This window comes from Euprymna scolopes, chromosome 25 (assembly GCF_053919585.1).
Source record: "Euprymna scolopes isolate OS-2025 chromosome 25, ASM5391958v1, whole genome shotgun sequence".
NCBI lineage: Eukaryota > Metazoa > Mollusca > Cephalopoda > Sepiida > Sepiolidae > Euprymna > Euprymna scolopes.
The window spans coordinates 34,789,698-34,804,333 of record NC_136506.1 but is presented as its reverse complement, the minus strand read 5'-3'; the positions used below and the strand labels follow the sequence as shown (position 1 = coordinate 34,804,333).

At 33.2% G+C, this 14,636-nt stretch overlaps 1 protein-coding gene across 10 annotated transcripts in view; it reads left to right on the top strand.

Annotated features, from left to right (window-relative positions):
• LOC145247326 (uncharacterized) overlaps window positions 1-14,636 on the top strand; it is a 489,868-nt gene that overhangs the window by 457,825 nt on the left and 17,407 nt on the right. For 2 of the 10 annotated variants that reach the window (XM_080108974.1, XM_080108977.1), the window contains one exon: window positions 8,942-8,974. The exons of the other annotated variants lie outside the window; for them this stretch is intronic. In XM_080108974.1, the coding sequence (XP_079965100.1) occupies window positions 8,942-8,971 (30 nt within the window). In that variant the 3' untranslated portion in view covers window positions 8,972-8,974. The remainder of the gene's footprint in view (window positions 1-8,941; window positions 8,975-14,636) is intronic. 10 annotated transcript variants of the gene reach the window in all.

Sequence of the window (14,636 nt, the reverse complement as noted above, 5' to 3'; positions counted from 1 at the left end):
ACTTGCCATGAAAATAATGATAAAGCAGAGACAGGCTTGCGACGTCTCCTCTGTGGGAAAGAGGGTGCAGGGAAGAGAAAAGGGCATCCCCCACTAGGCTATGAAGTCTATTTTGAACTCTGCCAAGGTAGGATAAGCTGTTTCTAGCAGCTCATGCCCAGATGTGGCAACAGTACTTCATCCTTTGATGCACTTCGCTCTTATACATGTAGAGAATTGTGTCAGCAATGAGATATCTACTGGAATAGTAGAACGATCCCACCATTTTCCCAGCAGCCTTGGCAACAGATTTGATGTACGTGTTCTATTTCAGATCAGGAGTAAAGATCAGACCGAGAAGTTTGTCAAAACATGGAGCCTCCTCAAAATAAGAGCCATTCATTTCAATTGATGCCAGACGGAGATCAGAGCGTTGATGGGGGAAAGACAGAAGTTTGGTCTTAGATGCATTAAAATTTGTAAAATTATATCAAAGATTATCTCCATCCTTTTATGAATCTGAAGATTCTATTGTTTGCATTGAGTTTCATGATATTTTTTAGTCAGATTCTTTATAGAAAGACATTGGGTAATTACAGGAGGGACCACATGAAGGTTGCCAACATCCTAGGTGAAAGTGATTTTGTGAAATACTCGAATTTGGGACACCCAGGTCGTCAATCAGTATCCTTAACAACTGAACTATCGTCATAAGTTTCCAAGCTATTTCTGAACTGAAGAGGGTCATCACAGCCCAAATGAAGTATCAATTCTATCAAGTGTGCTTGTACATTTGAAGGATATAATTGAAAGGGAATAAAACAAAGACTGTTGAATATTTATGATTAAAACTTGGTAGATAAGTCAGAAATAGGCTGAAGTTTCTGTACAAAACCTGGTTCTATTGAAAGAAAGATTGTATTTTGATTAATAACTAGCAGGTAGACTGGCGTTGCCTGGTCATAAAATATGCTTAAGTATTATAGTGTAATTCATGTGGATTTCTTATTATTTTAGAATCTTCTCTATTGATTATTATATTGTACCGAATATATAGTGATTTCCAAAGTAAAAAAAAAAAAAGACTTGTGTGCCATTAGCTAGAATCAAAACCAAAGCTCACCAGTTAGTGCATGACCTACATCCATACATATACAAAAACTACAAAAAAAAAAAAAATTTGTTCACATACTTTTAATACTAGAAAAAAAAAAAACTAGTATATTCGATTTACGCCCGTTAGCAGCAATTTTACCGGCTAAAAACCAAATTGAAAGCATGCTACAGGTCTAAATACCCTACATATCAAATTTCAGCTCTGAAAACCAGAGAAGACAAGGTCACTTATATATAGATATATATAGAAAAATATTTCTGTGCTAGAATGTTTTCAGCTTAAATTCTACACAATTATGCAGAATGTAGAAACTATGCATAAATAAAATTCAGCGAAATAATGAAATGAAACCCAATCATCTAATAAGAACCCATAAAAAATTAATGTAATTAATGCTCATTTTTCCAAGGAATATGCAAATTAGTTAACCTTCTTGTAACCGTTCAGATATCCATGACTGAGTATATTAAGAAGTTTGTTTTACTGATTTTTACATAGAAAAAGTAGGCTTTTAATATCAATGTCAGAGTGAGAAAAAAAAAAAAAATTCTACTTTATAGGTGGATAGATTCCATAGGTGAAGCTTTTAAGTTGACAGTAAGCAACCATAGAATTTTGATGAGTTTTCGAATTAGTATTCACAACTGAAATTTGGCAGACAAATAAGGTATAGGACTGAAGTTTATTTGTAGTGAATAAGATTACAAAAAGTAAATTTTAATTCCATAGCATTTTGGGGGAGATCTAATGTAATACTAAACCTCTGAACTTTCTATGTTTGAAAGATGAAAAGGGAGATAATTGCGATCAACCTTCTACACTCTAAGCTTCAATGATCTTCACATTAAAATCATGTGCTAAAAACCACTAAACAATAAAATGAATTTTGTATTTGTTAAATTATATAAATAGAATCAAGTGCTACCTTTTTTTTTTTTTTTTTTTTTTTTTTTTTTTTTTTTTTACATGGGGGTCACGAAGTCATCAGTCCGTGTCGTTAGTTAACCACTGAACCACCGTCACCTCTCGGATTTTAGATAATTGGATATAATGCATGCAAGCAGAGTTGGTTGTAAGCTAATATTGCAAATTTGTATCATTTTTTTATTTTATTTATTATTTTTTTTTTTTTAGATAATTCTCATTTTGGTCGTTAATTTCAGAACATTTAGGTCAAGGTAACCTTTCGCTATCTTCTGGTGTATCTTTTTGAATTTGAGAAACTTTGTTTGATTACGGAATTTATACAAAATTTTGAACTGACCAGTTATGTTTAAGTGATGAGGTTAGACTGTTTTCATTCGTTCAGTTATGACTGAAAATAAAAACCCAGACGAGAATAATAGTCCAAATAATAAAATTATACAACTTATCAATCCTTATCTCAAGAAAAAAAATTCTGGACTGTAATTACAAATCTGTTCAAATTAGATGCAGCAAACATAATGATGGGTGGGGGAATGAACGCACGTGCTAGAGTGGGGGCTAGGGTGTGGAATAATGATGAATTAATGCATGTATATAATTTGTTAATATATAAAAAAAAAAAAAAAAAAGAAAAGATATTACAAAAACCATTGACCTTGAAATATTTTCTTTTTAATTCACAAATAAATTTTTTTTAAAAAACCCAGACAACCTGTTTTATTAGAATTTCGGTATGCCCATAATTATCTCAACATAATAAAACGTTAAAACTTTCATTGTGGCTAAGCTGCAAATATTACTCTATTTAAAAACAAAAAAAATTTTTTTTTTTTTTTTAATATTTATTTATTTATTTTTTTTGTTGCCTACTGCGCTGTGCTTAAAGCAAGCGTGTCAAACCTGCAGTCCATGGGATGCATATGGCCCTTTGCTTGTTCACTTGTGGCCCACAAAAAAGATTTTGTAAATTTGTAATTTAACCGCCAAAGCTGCAGCTTTTATAATTTTAATCGGATAAACCTGTGTTGTTAATTTAAAAAAAAACAAACAAAAAAACACTATATATATTATTTTTAATCGGAATTCATTATTGAGATGAGTATTATTTATATTCATTTATTGCGGACTATTATTCTCATCTTTATTAGTTGTTGTTTCACGACGTTTCAGCCAACTATTCCTCTGGCCTTCGTCAGGTGGTAACCGCGACGGATAGGAATCTTACTGCATTCTCAGCAATCAATGCCATCCGTAGTTGTTGTCTCACCACGTTTTTGTTTTCGGGGCCCGTGGTGCAGTTGATAGAGACGTTGACTCTCTACGGTTCCAGATGAGCATTGTCTGAAGATAGCGGTTTCAATCCTACCCGAAGCCGGCCAGAGGCTTACTTGGCCAAAACATGGTGAGACAACAACAATTACGGGTGGCAGTGATTGCTGAGAATGCAGTTAGGAGATTCAAAGTTCCTATCCGTCGCGGTTACCACCTGACGAAGGTAAGAGGAATAGTTGGCCGAAACGTCATGAAACATATGGGCAGGAGCTGCTAGAAAAGACTTGTCCTGCCTTGATAGGGTTCAAAATAGACTTCGTGGCCTGGTGGGAGATGTCCTTTTCTCTTCGCTGCAACCTCTATCTCACAGAAGAGATGTTGCGAGTTTGTCTCTGCTTTATCGTTATTTTCATGGAAAGTGTTCAACTGAGCTTCAACCTATGGTCCCCCCTCGCCAAACTTTCACAAGAAACACTAGACTAGCTGAAAACATTATCAATAATTTTCCCCATTCTTTATCTGTACCTAAACCTAAACATAGATTCCATGATCAAAGCTTCTTTCTTAGAACTGCACGCCTGTGGAATTGTCTTCCGTTTTCCTGCTTTCCAGCTGTCTATAATATGGTTGTCTTCAAGTCCAACATGAACAAGTTTCTGATGAGCCGTTCCACTTAAGTTAACAAATTTACCGAACTTCCATTACTATCGATTACTATATTGTCCTTTTGACTACTCTACACTTTTTAACCCTTATCCTTGAGTGGCCTATCGGCCTTGATAAGTGGTGACGCCTATGTAAAAAAAAAAAAAAAAAAAAAAAAAAACCAGCAACTAATAAAGATGAGAACAATAGTCCACAATAAATAAATTAATATAAAAAAAAACTAGCACTATTTTTAATTTATAACGTTTCTTTAGACTTAAAAACGATATATCACATTTTATAACTTTCATCTTAACTCACTTGCTTACACTTTTTTTATTGTTGCACTGTGTTTAAAGCAGGCATGCTAAATATACAGTCTGTGGATACAGGCATGCTAAAAATATACAGTCTGTGGATACAGGCATGCTAAAAATATACAGTCTGTGGATACAGGCATGCTAAAAATATACAGTCTGTGGATACAGGCATGCTAAAAATATACGGTCTGTGGATACAGGCATGCTAAAAATATACGGTCTGTGGATACAGGCATGCTAAAAATATACGGTCTGTGGATACAGGCATGCTAAAAATATACGGTCTGTGGATACAGGCATGCTAAAAATATACGGTCTGTGGATACAGGCATGCTAAAAATATACGGTCTGTGGATACAGGCATGCTAAAAATATACGGTCTGTGGATACAGGCATGCTAAATATACAGTCTGTGGGTAGCATGTGGACCACAAAAAAAATTTTGTAGTTTAGCAACCAAAATTGCAGTTTTCGTCCCCCGACAAAAGGAGGGATTGGACCTAGTAATTTACTCCTTGCATTTGTTCGCACTTATCTCAATAATCATGCTTTCGATTTTTTTTTAATTTTGCAAACATTAGTCATGGTGAAAGTAAATTTTTGCCAGAACGAATTTTCTGGGATAACTCTAGTTGTCCTGCCCTCAAATCGTTCATCCGATAATTTGTTTTCATTTTTCTCAATAACCATGCCTTGGATTTTTAAAAAAATTTACAAACATTAGTCATGGTGAAAGTAAATTTTTCACGCATGAAGGAGGACCTTGCATGCTCAGCTTGTGATAATTGAAACTAGGTAAACTTGTACCGCTTACTGTAAAAAAAAAAAAAAAAAAAAAAAATTATAGTTTTCACCATAACTAATTCGTTAACACATTTTTCTTGTTGGGACTGGCATAGTGCACTATGCTTAAATCAGGCATGCCAAACATGTAATCCATAAGTTGCATGTGGCTCTTTGCCAGCTCACCTGCGGCTGACATAAAATATATTCGTAATTTAGCCGTTAAAATTTAGGTTTTAATAATTTAAATAAGATAAATATGTGTTAACTAAAAAAAACAAAAAAAAAAAAAAAAAAAACTTGCACTTTTTTTTTATTCCATAATGTTTCTTTACACTTAAAAACAATATCTTTTTTTATATAAAACGCTCTAGGCAAGGCGTAAAGCCACTTGCTGTAAGGAGTTAAAAAATAAAATTTAAAAAAATACTCCTTCCCTGACAAAAATTTGCTAACGATAAATATAATAATAGATAATAGATTCTGACCCAGAAAACAGCAATTCTTCCCTCTTTGTCAGAAACATCGTTCATGGAATGTGAGGACTAAAGGACAAAATAAGGGGAAAATATCACATTTTATGACTAAGCCACCGATACCTTCTTTTTTGTTGTTGAAACCAGCATACTGCAAAGTGCTAAAAGCAAACATATCCAACATGTAGTCCATATGTAGCATATAACCTTTTGCAAGCTTACTTGTGTGGTCAGGTGTTGTATGTATTTGAGATTAAAAAAAATATTGTCCTTCAGATACAGTCTACAAGCCTGAAATGCATACTATAGTATAAGTTAAACAATGGCCATCTGATGCAATTGTGTCAGAGATGGGTATATATGCTGATGACATCATGCTCTGTTCATGTTGGGAAAACGAACACACATAATGTCTGAATCCGTAGAGAATGCCCTCGGCTCCATAGTGGAATCGAGCCATCAACGGATGGTGACATTTAATGATCCTAAAATGGAGCTCCTTGCCGACCACCAATGGGTAGAGCTAATGGCATCTTAGCTGAGAGCCTGACGTTCAAATTCCTTCGCCTGAGTTCGAACAAATACATAGAAAATACTGCTTAAGGCAGGTGGGCTCTATCTACCAGTGCAAAAAACGTCTTGCACCTGCCAGCATCTTATATCTCTAATTGTCATACCTGTGCTGGTACACCAACCACGAGTCTCTCTCTTTTTAAAGTCGCAAAAACTGTATTTAACGTACTGTCTACCAAGCACCATCCCCTGTCCAATCACTGCACTGTCGCATCTCTGTGCTTGCATTACAAGTACTTCAATGAAATGTGCTCCAACAAACTTGCAGAACTTGTGCTCTTTCAACGTAAATACTCCCAACCAACCCGACACAATATGTTGGGTCCGAGTGTTAAAATGTAATGATACCGTTAAAGAAGATTTAACGATTACCTTATGAATAAAAATAATAATAAAATAAATAAAAATACGCCTCATCACCCCCCCCCCAAAAAAAAAAGGAGTGACGGGGCAAAAATGTAAATGAAGGGGAGGTAAACTCTCTCTCCTCTTCAGGAAACGAAAATTAAAATACAAAAATAACTAACGGCTCAAAACTGCTTATACATCATTAAAAATAACAGATCTTATATAGGATGAACTTCTTGAAAACGGTCATTACGGCAACAATTCCATTTCACTTTTTTTTTTTTAATTACCCGTTCCAATAACACCATTTTTTCCTTTTTTTTTTTTTATGAAAAAAAAAATTAATTTTTATTTTATTTTTTTTTATTTTACAAGTAAGTCAAGGCTCGAAAACCACTTGAGGATAAGGGTTCATGCCTGTCAGATGGTCAAAAAGACAACAGTGATTGGCAGTGGTCGAAATTGGGTGAAATTTGATTATTTAAGTGGACAGTTCAACAAGAACTTGTTTACATTGAACTTGACGATAAATAACGCTGGAAAGCAAGCCTGCAGAACAGTTCCACAGGCTGGCAGTTCTAAGAAAAGTTTTGTTCATGGAATTTGTGTTTAAATTCAGGCACAGATAAAGAGTAGGGGGATTGTTGATAGTGGTTGTAGCTAGACGAGTGCTTGCTATTAATTTTCCCTTTTCTATTTAAGTGAACTTGATAATATCTTTTTATAACATTACCGATGTCTCGGAAGTTATAAGTTTGAAATTTATCCTGTTATTATTAGAGGAGTGCCTGATGTAAGCTTTACACACACACACACACACATATATATATATATATATATATATATATATATCGCGCCTATCATTTAGTATTCAGTTTTTATTCTTACAACTATGTACATTTCTGCATTGTTATAGTCATATATATATATATATATATATATATATATATATATGTATATGACTACTTCCTTTAATCACATAAATTAATATATGAATATATTTTATGCGTAAAGTTTCAGTATTTACTTCAACAATTCTCAATACATAGGTAGAGCTAGGTAGTAAGTTATGAAAATATATATGGCAATTAAGCTTAGTTGCCATGTATATTTTCATAACTTTATATATATATATAAAGCACAAAATTTTCGCATTTTATCCCCAGAAGAATGAAATGTGGAAAATACTGTTTAGCTTAATATATATTTTTATGACTTGCTATTACTGTTAAAGTATATACTGAAAATGAACACATAAAATATATCTTATAAAATTTTATGTGGATACATGGTGTATGTATATATATATATATATATATATATATATATATATATATATATATATATATATATACAAACACACCATGTATCCACATGTTTCATTCTTACACAATCCTCAGTGTAGAGAGTGATAATTCCTGCCGATCATGAGATTCGAACCCAGCCATGAAGCCACCTTTTGTTCCATTTGCTAAGCCTCTACCTTGGGTCCACCAAGCAATTGCCAGTAGAATGAAGGGAATTAAGAACTATTAAACGCTTAATTCGGGTGAATACATTAGACAATCTAGAGTGTTCAAACGAGCGGAAGTCGTGAACATAGGATAAACAATAGCTGACTGCCTTTCAGTTATTATTCCGCAGACAGTGCCCATCCTTAAGCATTCTTAAAGGGTCTTGACAATTATAATAAAACAATGTGATATTCCCTTGCCATTTATTTTTCTTATAACCCAGTATACTCTCTGCACTCTTATAACTTTCTATAAATTTTCTGAATTAAAAAAGAAAATAAAACAAATTAAAATATGGGAAATTATTATATAAATAAAAAGTATGGCTAAATCAATTATATGACATAACCATGTTGACACACTGGTTGCCATCAAATCATTGAAGTTAAGCAACATTGAGCCTGGTCAGTACTAAAATGGGTGACCATGTGTTGTATGTGCTCTCTGCTTATCTCTGCATTGTTTTCAGCCGTCTAGCACTTCTCCTTGCCATTAGACTCAAACAGTACCGATTCAGGAGAGGTGTGGTTGGGGATTGTGCAACCCTTACCTCATAATCACATGCGCAGCTACCCTTACAGAGGGTATCCATTGTCTTTCAAGACTAAACAGAGGTTTCCTTCCAATCATTTTCTAACACTCACTACCAACTTTTTCCTGATTATTTTGCATCTGCACGTGGAATCACTGATGCATTCGATGCACATTTACACATGCAATATATTTTTTTGTCTTGGAGACGGGCAAATGCAGAACTTACCAACGAACATGTTTAATTGTAAGGAATTTTGCACAAAAAGATGCATTAAAGGAAATTTATTTTTTGCAACTGTATTGTTTTTGCAAATATTTTTTTACAACTGTATGTTTATTTTTTTTTTACAACTGTATGTTAATTTTTTTGCAACTATGATTTTTTTTTTTTTTTTTTTTTTTGCAACTATGTATTTTTTTTTTTTTTTTCGCAACTGTATTTTTTTTTTATAGATAGAATTACAACACTTCTGGACATGGTGATTGGTATGTAACTGTTGAAGTGATGGCATGTTTCCTGCATAAGATTTTGTTTTGAATTTATTTAATCACTTTTGAATTATTTCGGACTTGTTGCCTAACCCAAGAACATTTTATTTGTTATCACGTCGCCTCTGTCAAAAGTTTTAGGAAGACATGCAAACATATATACGTACATACATTTATATATTGGTAACTCAAATTTTCGACCCAAACTGATTAAAAAGCTTGCTCTATCGCTGAATACCTTTTATGTAAAATTTCAAATGTTTAGACCAGAAATTGTCTGAGTAATTTGGTAGAGACCGCAGAGGTCAAATTTTTTAAAACTTTGACCCCTATTATGACTCCTTAACATTTATTGTTTTGGGCTCAAATCAAGTTATTATTAGATCCATGTCCAAGGAACCTATATCTAAAATTTCAAGTGTTTAGACCCAAAATTTACGAAGAAGTTTGGTAGCGTTTTCAAAGGTTAAATCGTTGAATTTTGACCCGTTAACAGCCAAATTTCTGGCCGAAAACTGATTACAAAGATTTTCCCAAATCTCAATAACATGTATATCAAATTTCGAGTCTGTAGACTGAAAATTGACAGTTATTGTGTATGGAAATGTATACAGACACACAGATACTTTTACTTTTATATATAGATTGGATTAAATAGTTTTTAAAAGCAAAATGAGTGAAGTGCTTTAGTCTATTACAAATAACGTTGTACAATAATAACAAATGAAATTTGTTCGTCCAAATCAGTTTGTTTTGTCAGTTTAAATGCTATTTAGGTGGAACGTTCTAAATCCAGCCTATAGTGTATATAGACAAAAATATTTTAAAAAATGAAGAACCAAAGAAGTAAATTTATTTTATAAAATTATTGTAACTGTATATATATATATATATATATATATATATATATATATAGGATAATTCTTTTTTTTTGGTGGGGGGGATAGCTACTAAACAAAACACTATTATAATAAAATTTGGAGCAAACATTAACCGAAAAAACAACTAGCATGAACGGTGAAAGCAAGAATCAGCTAAACTTTAATGACTTGAGAGTTGAAAGACATGGGAGTATTTTGTTTAGATAATAAAAACTAAAGAATTAAATCGGGATATTAGAATTTTAATTTCCAAAAGTTGCTTTCCCTTTTTCTCCCCCCCCACACACTTTTCACTTTTTCGTTTCTTTATTTCTCTCTCTTTTTATTTCTCTCTATACATTTTTCTCTATTTCTCTCTCTGTATATATATGTATTTATATATATTTCCCCCTTCTTTTTATTTCTGTTTCTTTTCTCTTTATTTCTCTCTCTTTCTCCTTACTTTCTCTTTCCTTTATTTTTCTTTTCTCTGTATCTCGTTATTTATGTTTATCTCAAACTTACACATTCTATTTAATTAAGAAATAAGTCCAATGATGTGTTTCTGCATCAAATGACTCAAAACGAGTTGATATGCCATAAAAAAGACAAATCTATTTGCAAAAATATCTAATTCTCTAAGCATGATTTGCAAGATGGGCGTTCTGTCTCTCATCGTAGTTAATTCATCTATGAATCTGTTCTAATGAAACAAAACTACAAATTTTAAAATAGAAAAAAGGATTTTATGTTGCTTGATTTGTTCTTTGAAGGCTGAGCAAATTGTTATTGTTATAATGCATGAGGGAGGTCAGCCTAAAACGATTTATGAATAACATAATGTTTATTTCTGTTTTACTATTTTCTATTATACATTATTTTAAAAAGGTACATTATGTAGTCCGGACATGCTGTGGAGGTTGTATCCTGGTCACAACACCACATGTGCTATTATACTACAAGGATTGCATGTATTCTATCTAATTGCTCTTCCAATCATTCTATGCCAATAACTGTTTATTTTAAAAAGCATACTATGTAGTTTAGATTTGCTGTGAAGGTTGTATTCTGTTTCACTATTTTCTATTTATTATTTTTGAAAGCATGTTATGTAAATTATATATTTGCTCTTGGGGGTTGTATTCTGGTCACACCACCAAATGTGGGTTCATACTAAAAGGGTTGCATGCATTTGTGTTAATCTTTCTCTGCCAACAGCTAGGTTTATTTTAAGAAGCATGTTATGTAGTTTAAATTTGCTGTGGATAAAAACAGGGTACAACTCTTGTTTTACTATTTTCTATTTATTATTTTTAAAAGCATGTCATGTAGTATTATATAATTACTCTAGGATTGTATTCTGGTCACAGCACCAAATGTGGTTAGATTCTACAATGATTGCATGCATTTAGTTGCTCTGTATGTTTATTTTAAAAACAATATTATCTAGTTCGGATTTTATGTGTAGCTTTTTATTTATAAATAGCATTTACATTTGTTTTAAATAATTTGATTAAAAATTATGCATTTTGTATTATTTGGATTGTTCAGACTACAATTCTTATCTTGGGTGTTACATTTGCAATGTAACTTCCAGCCATCTTTGGGTGCATCTTTTGAAAGTTGGAAAGCTTGAAGTTAAACTTGAGAATCTTTGTCAGACTCCAGAACTTGTACAGAACTTCAAATTAAACCTTTTATTTAATCTTCGATCATAGATTGTTCTCATTCTGTCAGCTATGATTGGGCAAAAGTGTTAATTTTATATTTGAGTTATGATGACCTATAACACAGATTGAACCTTCAGCATCCAGAAGACTGTCACTCAGAATGGATTATTAACCAACGCCTTCTGTCATGAGATCATATGACTGTTTGGACAATTGTAGTATGAATTGTAGGAGCGTCTAACCTAATCTGGTATTACTATTAGGTTGGTGTAAAAATAATGTGGTTTTTTGACATTCAACTTCAAAAGATCATAACTCCTTTCATAATAAACTTTATTAATCGAAATAAGAACCATTAGAATCAACACCTTTTTGCCAACGAGAAACAAGTTTATTTATCCCATTAGCATAGAAATCCAGAGTTCTGGAAGCGATGAAGTCATTGAAGGCCGATTCAGCATCATCTCGGCTTTTGAAGCATTTTTCACACTGGAAGTTGTCAAGATGCTTCAGAAAGTGATAATCGGTGGGCGAGAGCTCCTGTGAATATGGTGGATGAGGCAATCTTGTAGTCCAATTTGTTCAGCTTCTGCAGGGTCAGTTGAGCAACATGCAGTTGAGCATTGTCATGGAGGAGAATTGGTCCCATCATATTGACCAATCTCGGGCATATACGCAAACCACCAAATAGTCACCATCTTTTTTTTCTTTGTTTTTTTTTTTTTGTTTTTTTCTTTATTTTTTTCTTTGTTTTTTTTTTCTTTATTTTTTTCTTTGTTTTTTTTTCTTTATTTTTTTCTTTGTTTTTTTTTCTTTATTTTTTTCTTTGTTTTTTTTTTCTTTGTTTTTTTTTCTTTGTTTTTTTTTTTCTTTGTTTTTTTTTCTTTGTTTTTTTTTTTGTTTTTTTGGTGCAATTTCGGCTTTGGAAGTGTCGTGGAGCTTCTCTGGCATCCAACCACTGTGCCGAATATCACCGGTTGTCATAAAGGATCCACTTTTCATCACACGTCACAATTCGCTTAAGAAATTGGTCGTTTTTATTGTGCAGAAGAAATGTAGAAGACACCTTAAAACGATGATTTTTTTTTTTATTATTATTGTTCAATTCACGTGGCACCCATTTATCTAACTTTTTTGACTTCCCTATTTGCTTTAAACTGTTGAGTGGTCGACCTCGTGTTCAACAGCAACTTCTTGAGTGGTTTTGCAAGGATCAGCTTTAATTAAGGCTTTCAAATGTTCATTATCAACTGCAGTCGGCCAGCTGGGACCAAATTCATATTCAAGGCTCTCATCACCAATGTGAAATTTGTTGAACCACCATTGTGCCACATGTTCGTTAGTGGTTCCTGGGCCAAACGCATCATTGATATCATGTACTGTCTCAGCAGCTTTTCAGCTTAGTTTGAACAAGATCAAGAAAATCGTGTGGATTTGAATTTTGTCCATGCTGTCGAAAAGTCTGCAAAAAAAATGAATGAAGAGATTGAAAATGGTAACAAATAACGCAATTTGATAGAGCTTCAAAATGATATATAACATGGCTATATAATATATATATATATATATATATATATATATATATATATATATCTCAGTGAATTAATTCAGAAATCATGTATAAAAGTAACATATGTAAGAAAACGATATTGTTTTTGTACCAACCTAATACTTTGTGAACGGTAAGGAGGAGTATTAAATGTTATTACGTTCATATCTGCCAAGGTTTCTCTGATTGTTTAACATTTTCTTGTGCATTGTCAGGGACCAACTACACTACTACAGAAATTTGATTATTCAATTTCTAAAAACCAACTAACACATGACAGCATGTATAATAGACAGAAAATCGAACATGATATATATAGAATGAGGATCAATGAATGCTCCAGATTTTCAATACTTATTTCCTCACCAAAATCTGTGAAATCGATCATCTTACAATCAAATCAGTTACTTGAATGTTCTAGCTGAGGACACATCATGGTGCATTAGAAGGAAGCTTCACACGCCTCTATGCATTGAATTAGTCCACAATACATTATGGACTGTAGAGAACTTATTGTTGATGTCATGAAATTATTTTTTATATATAACTAGCCGGGGTGTCCGGCATTGCCTGAGAGTTTGGAGGTGTGTGTTGAGCAAAAAAAAAAAAAAAAGTGGTAGTAGGCAGGCAGGCTCGAACCCGTACTGTGAAGGAGGAAAAGAATGTGAAAAAAAAAAAACGTGACATCTTTGCCATTGTGCCCATTGCCAAACCAGAAGTGGCAAAGGTTTAAATCAAGTCTAGTCAATCGGAAAGAAGGGATGCCTTTCGGAAATATTGGCGAAAAAAAGCGACCCCTCCTTGTAGAAAAGTGCCCAGTCGAAGGTGAAAGAATTAATGTTTTTAGTCAATTTTTCGATATTTGTCATCAGAAGGGTCGAGCTTCAAAATGATACTGATCTTGTGAAAATTCGTCGCCTCTGTCAAAAGTTTTAGGCAGACATACATAAATACATACATACATACATTTAAACAGACAAGTGAGAATTATATTATAGACTAGCGAGGGGTATCCGGCGTTGCCCGGGTGTTTGGAAGTGTGTGTGGAAACTCCGGGGGGTGGGTGAAAAAAAAAGTATGAGGATCGAACCTGAACCGTTGAGGCAAAGTTGTAAATTAAAGTGTGAAAAAAAAAAACGTGCGACGTTAACCATTGCCCCACCGCGAGATGTTAACGGAAACACGTTTGAATCTATTTGATTAACTTGGATTTGGCAGGTGCCCGTTTTAATGAGTTAATGAGGTCAAGTTTGACTGCGGGATAGTATTTCATTTACTGCGGAACGCTTTTTTTTTTTTATTTTATTTTCCCAAGATGTTATAGGAAAAAGACTAACCCAGATGTGGCGAGTGACAAATGTTGAATATTTATCTTCCCGAAATCGAGCAAATTAAATAGACAGGCGAGATTTGTTGTTAACTGTGAGATATTACGATTTATATGTGATATAAAAAGTTTTAAAAAGTTGTGAACTGACCGACCGCTTCTCTGTAAAAAGCCTTTTGTAGGCATACAGAAAAAGCGAACACGCATGCATACATACATACATACATTTTCGCTTTTATATATATAGATGGCT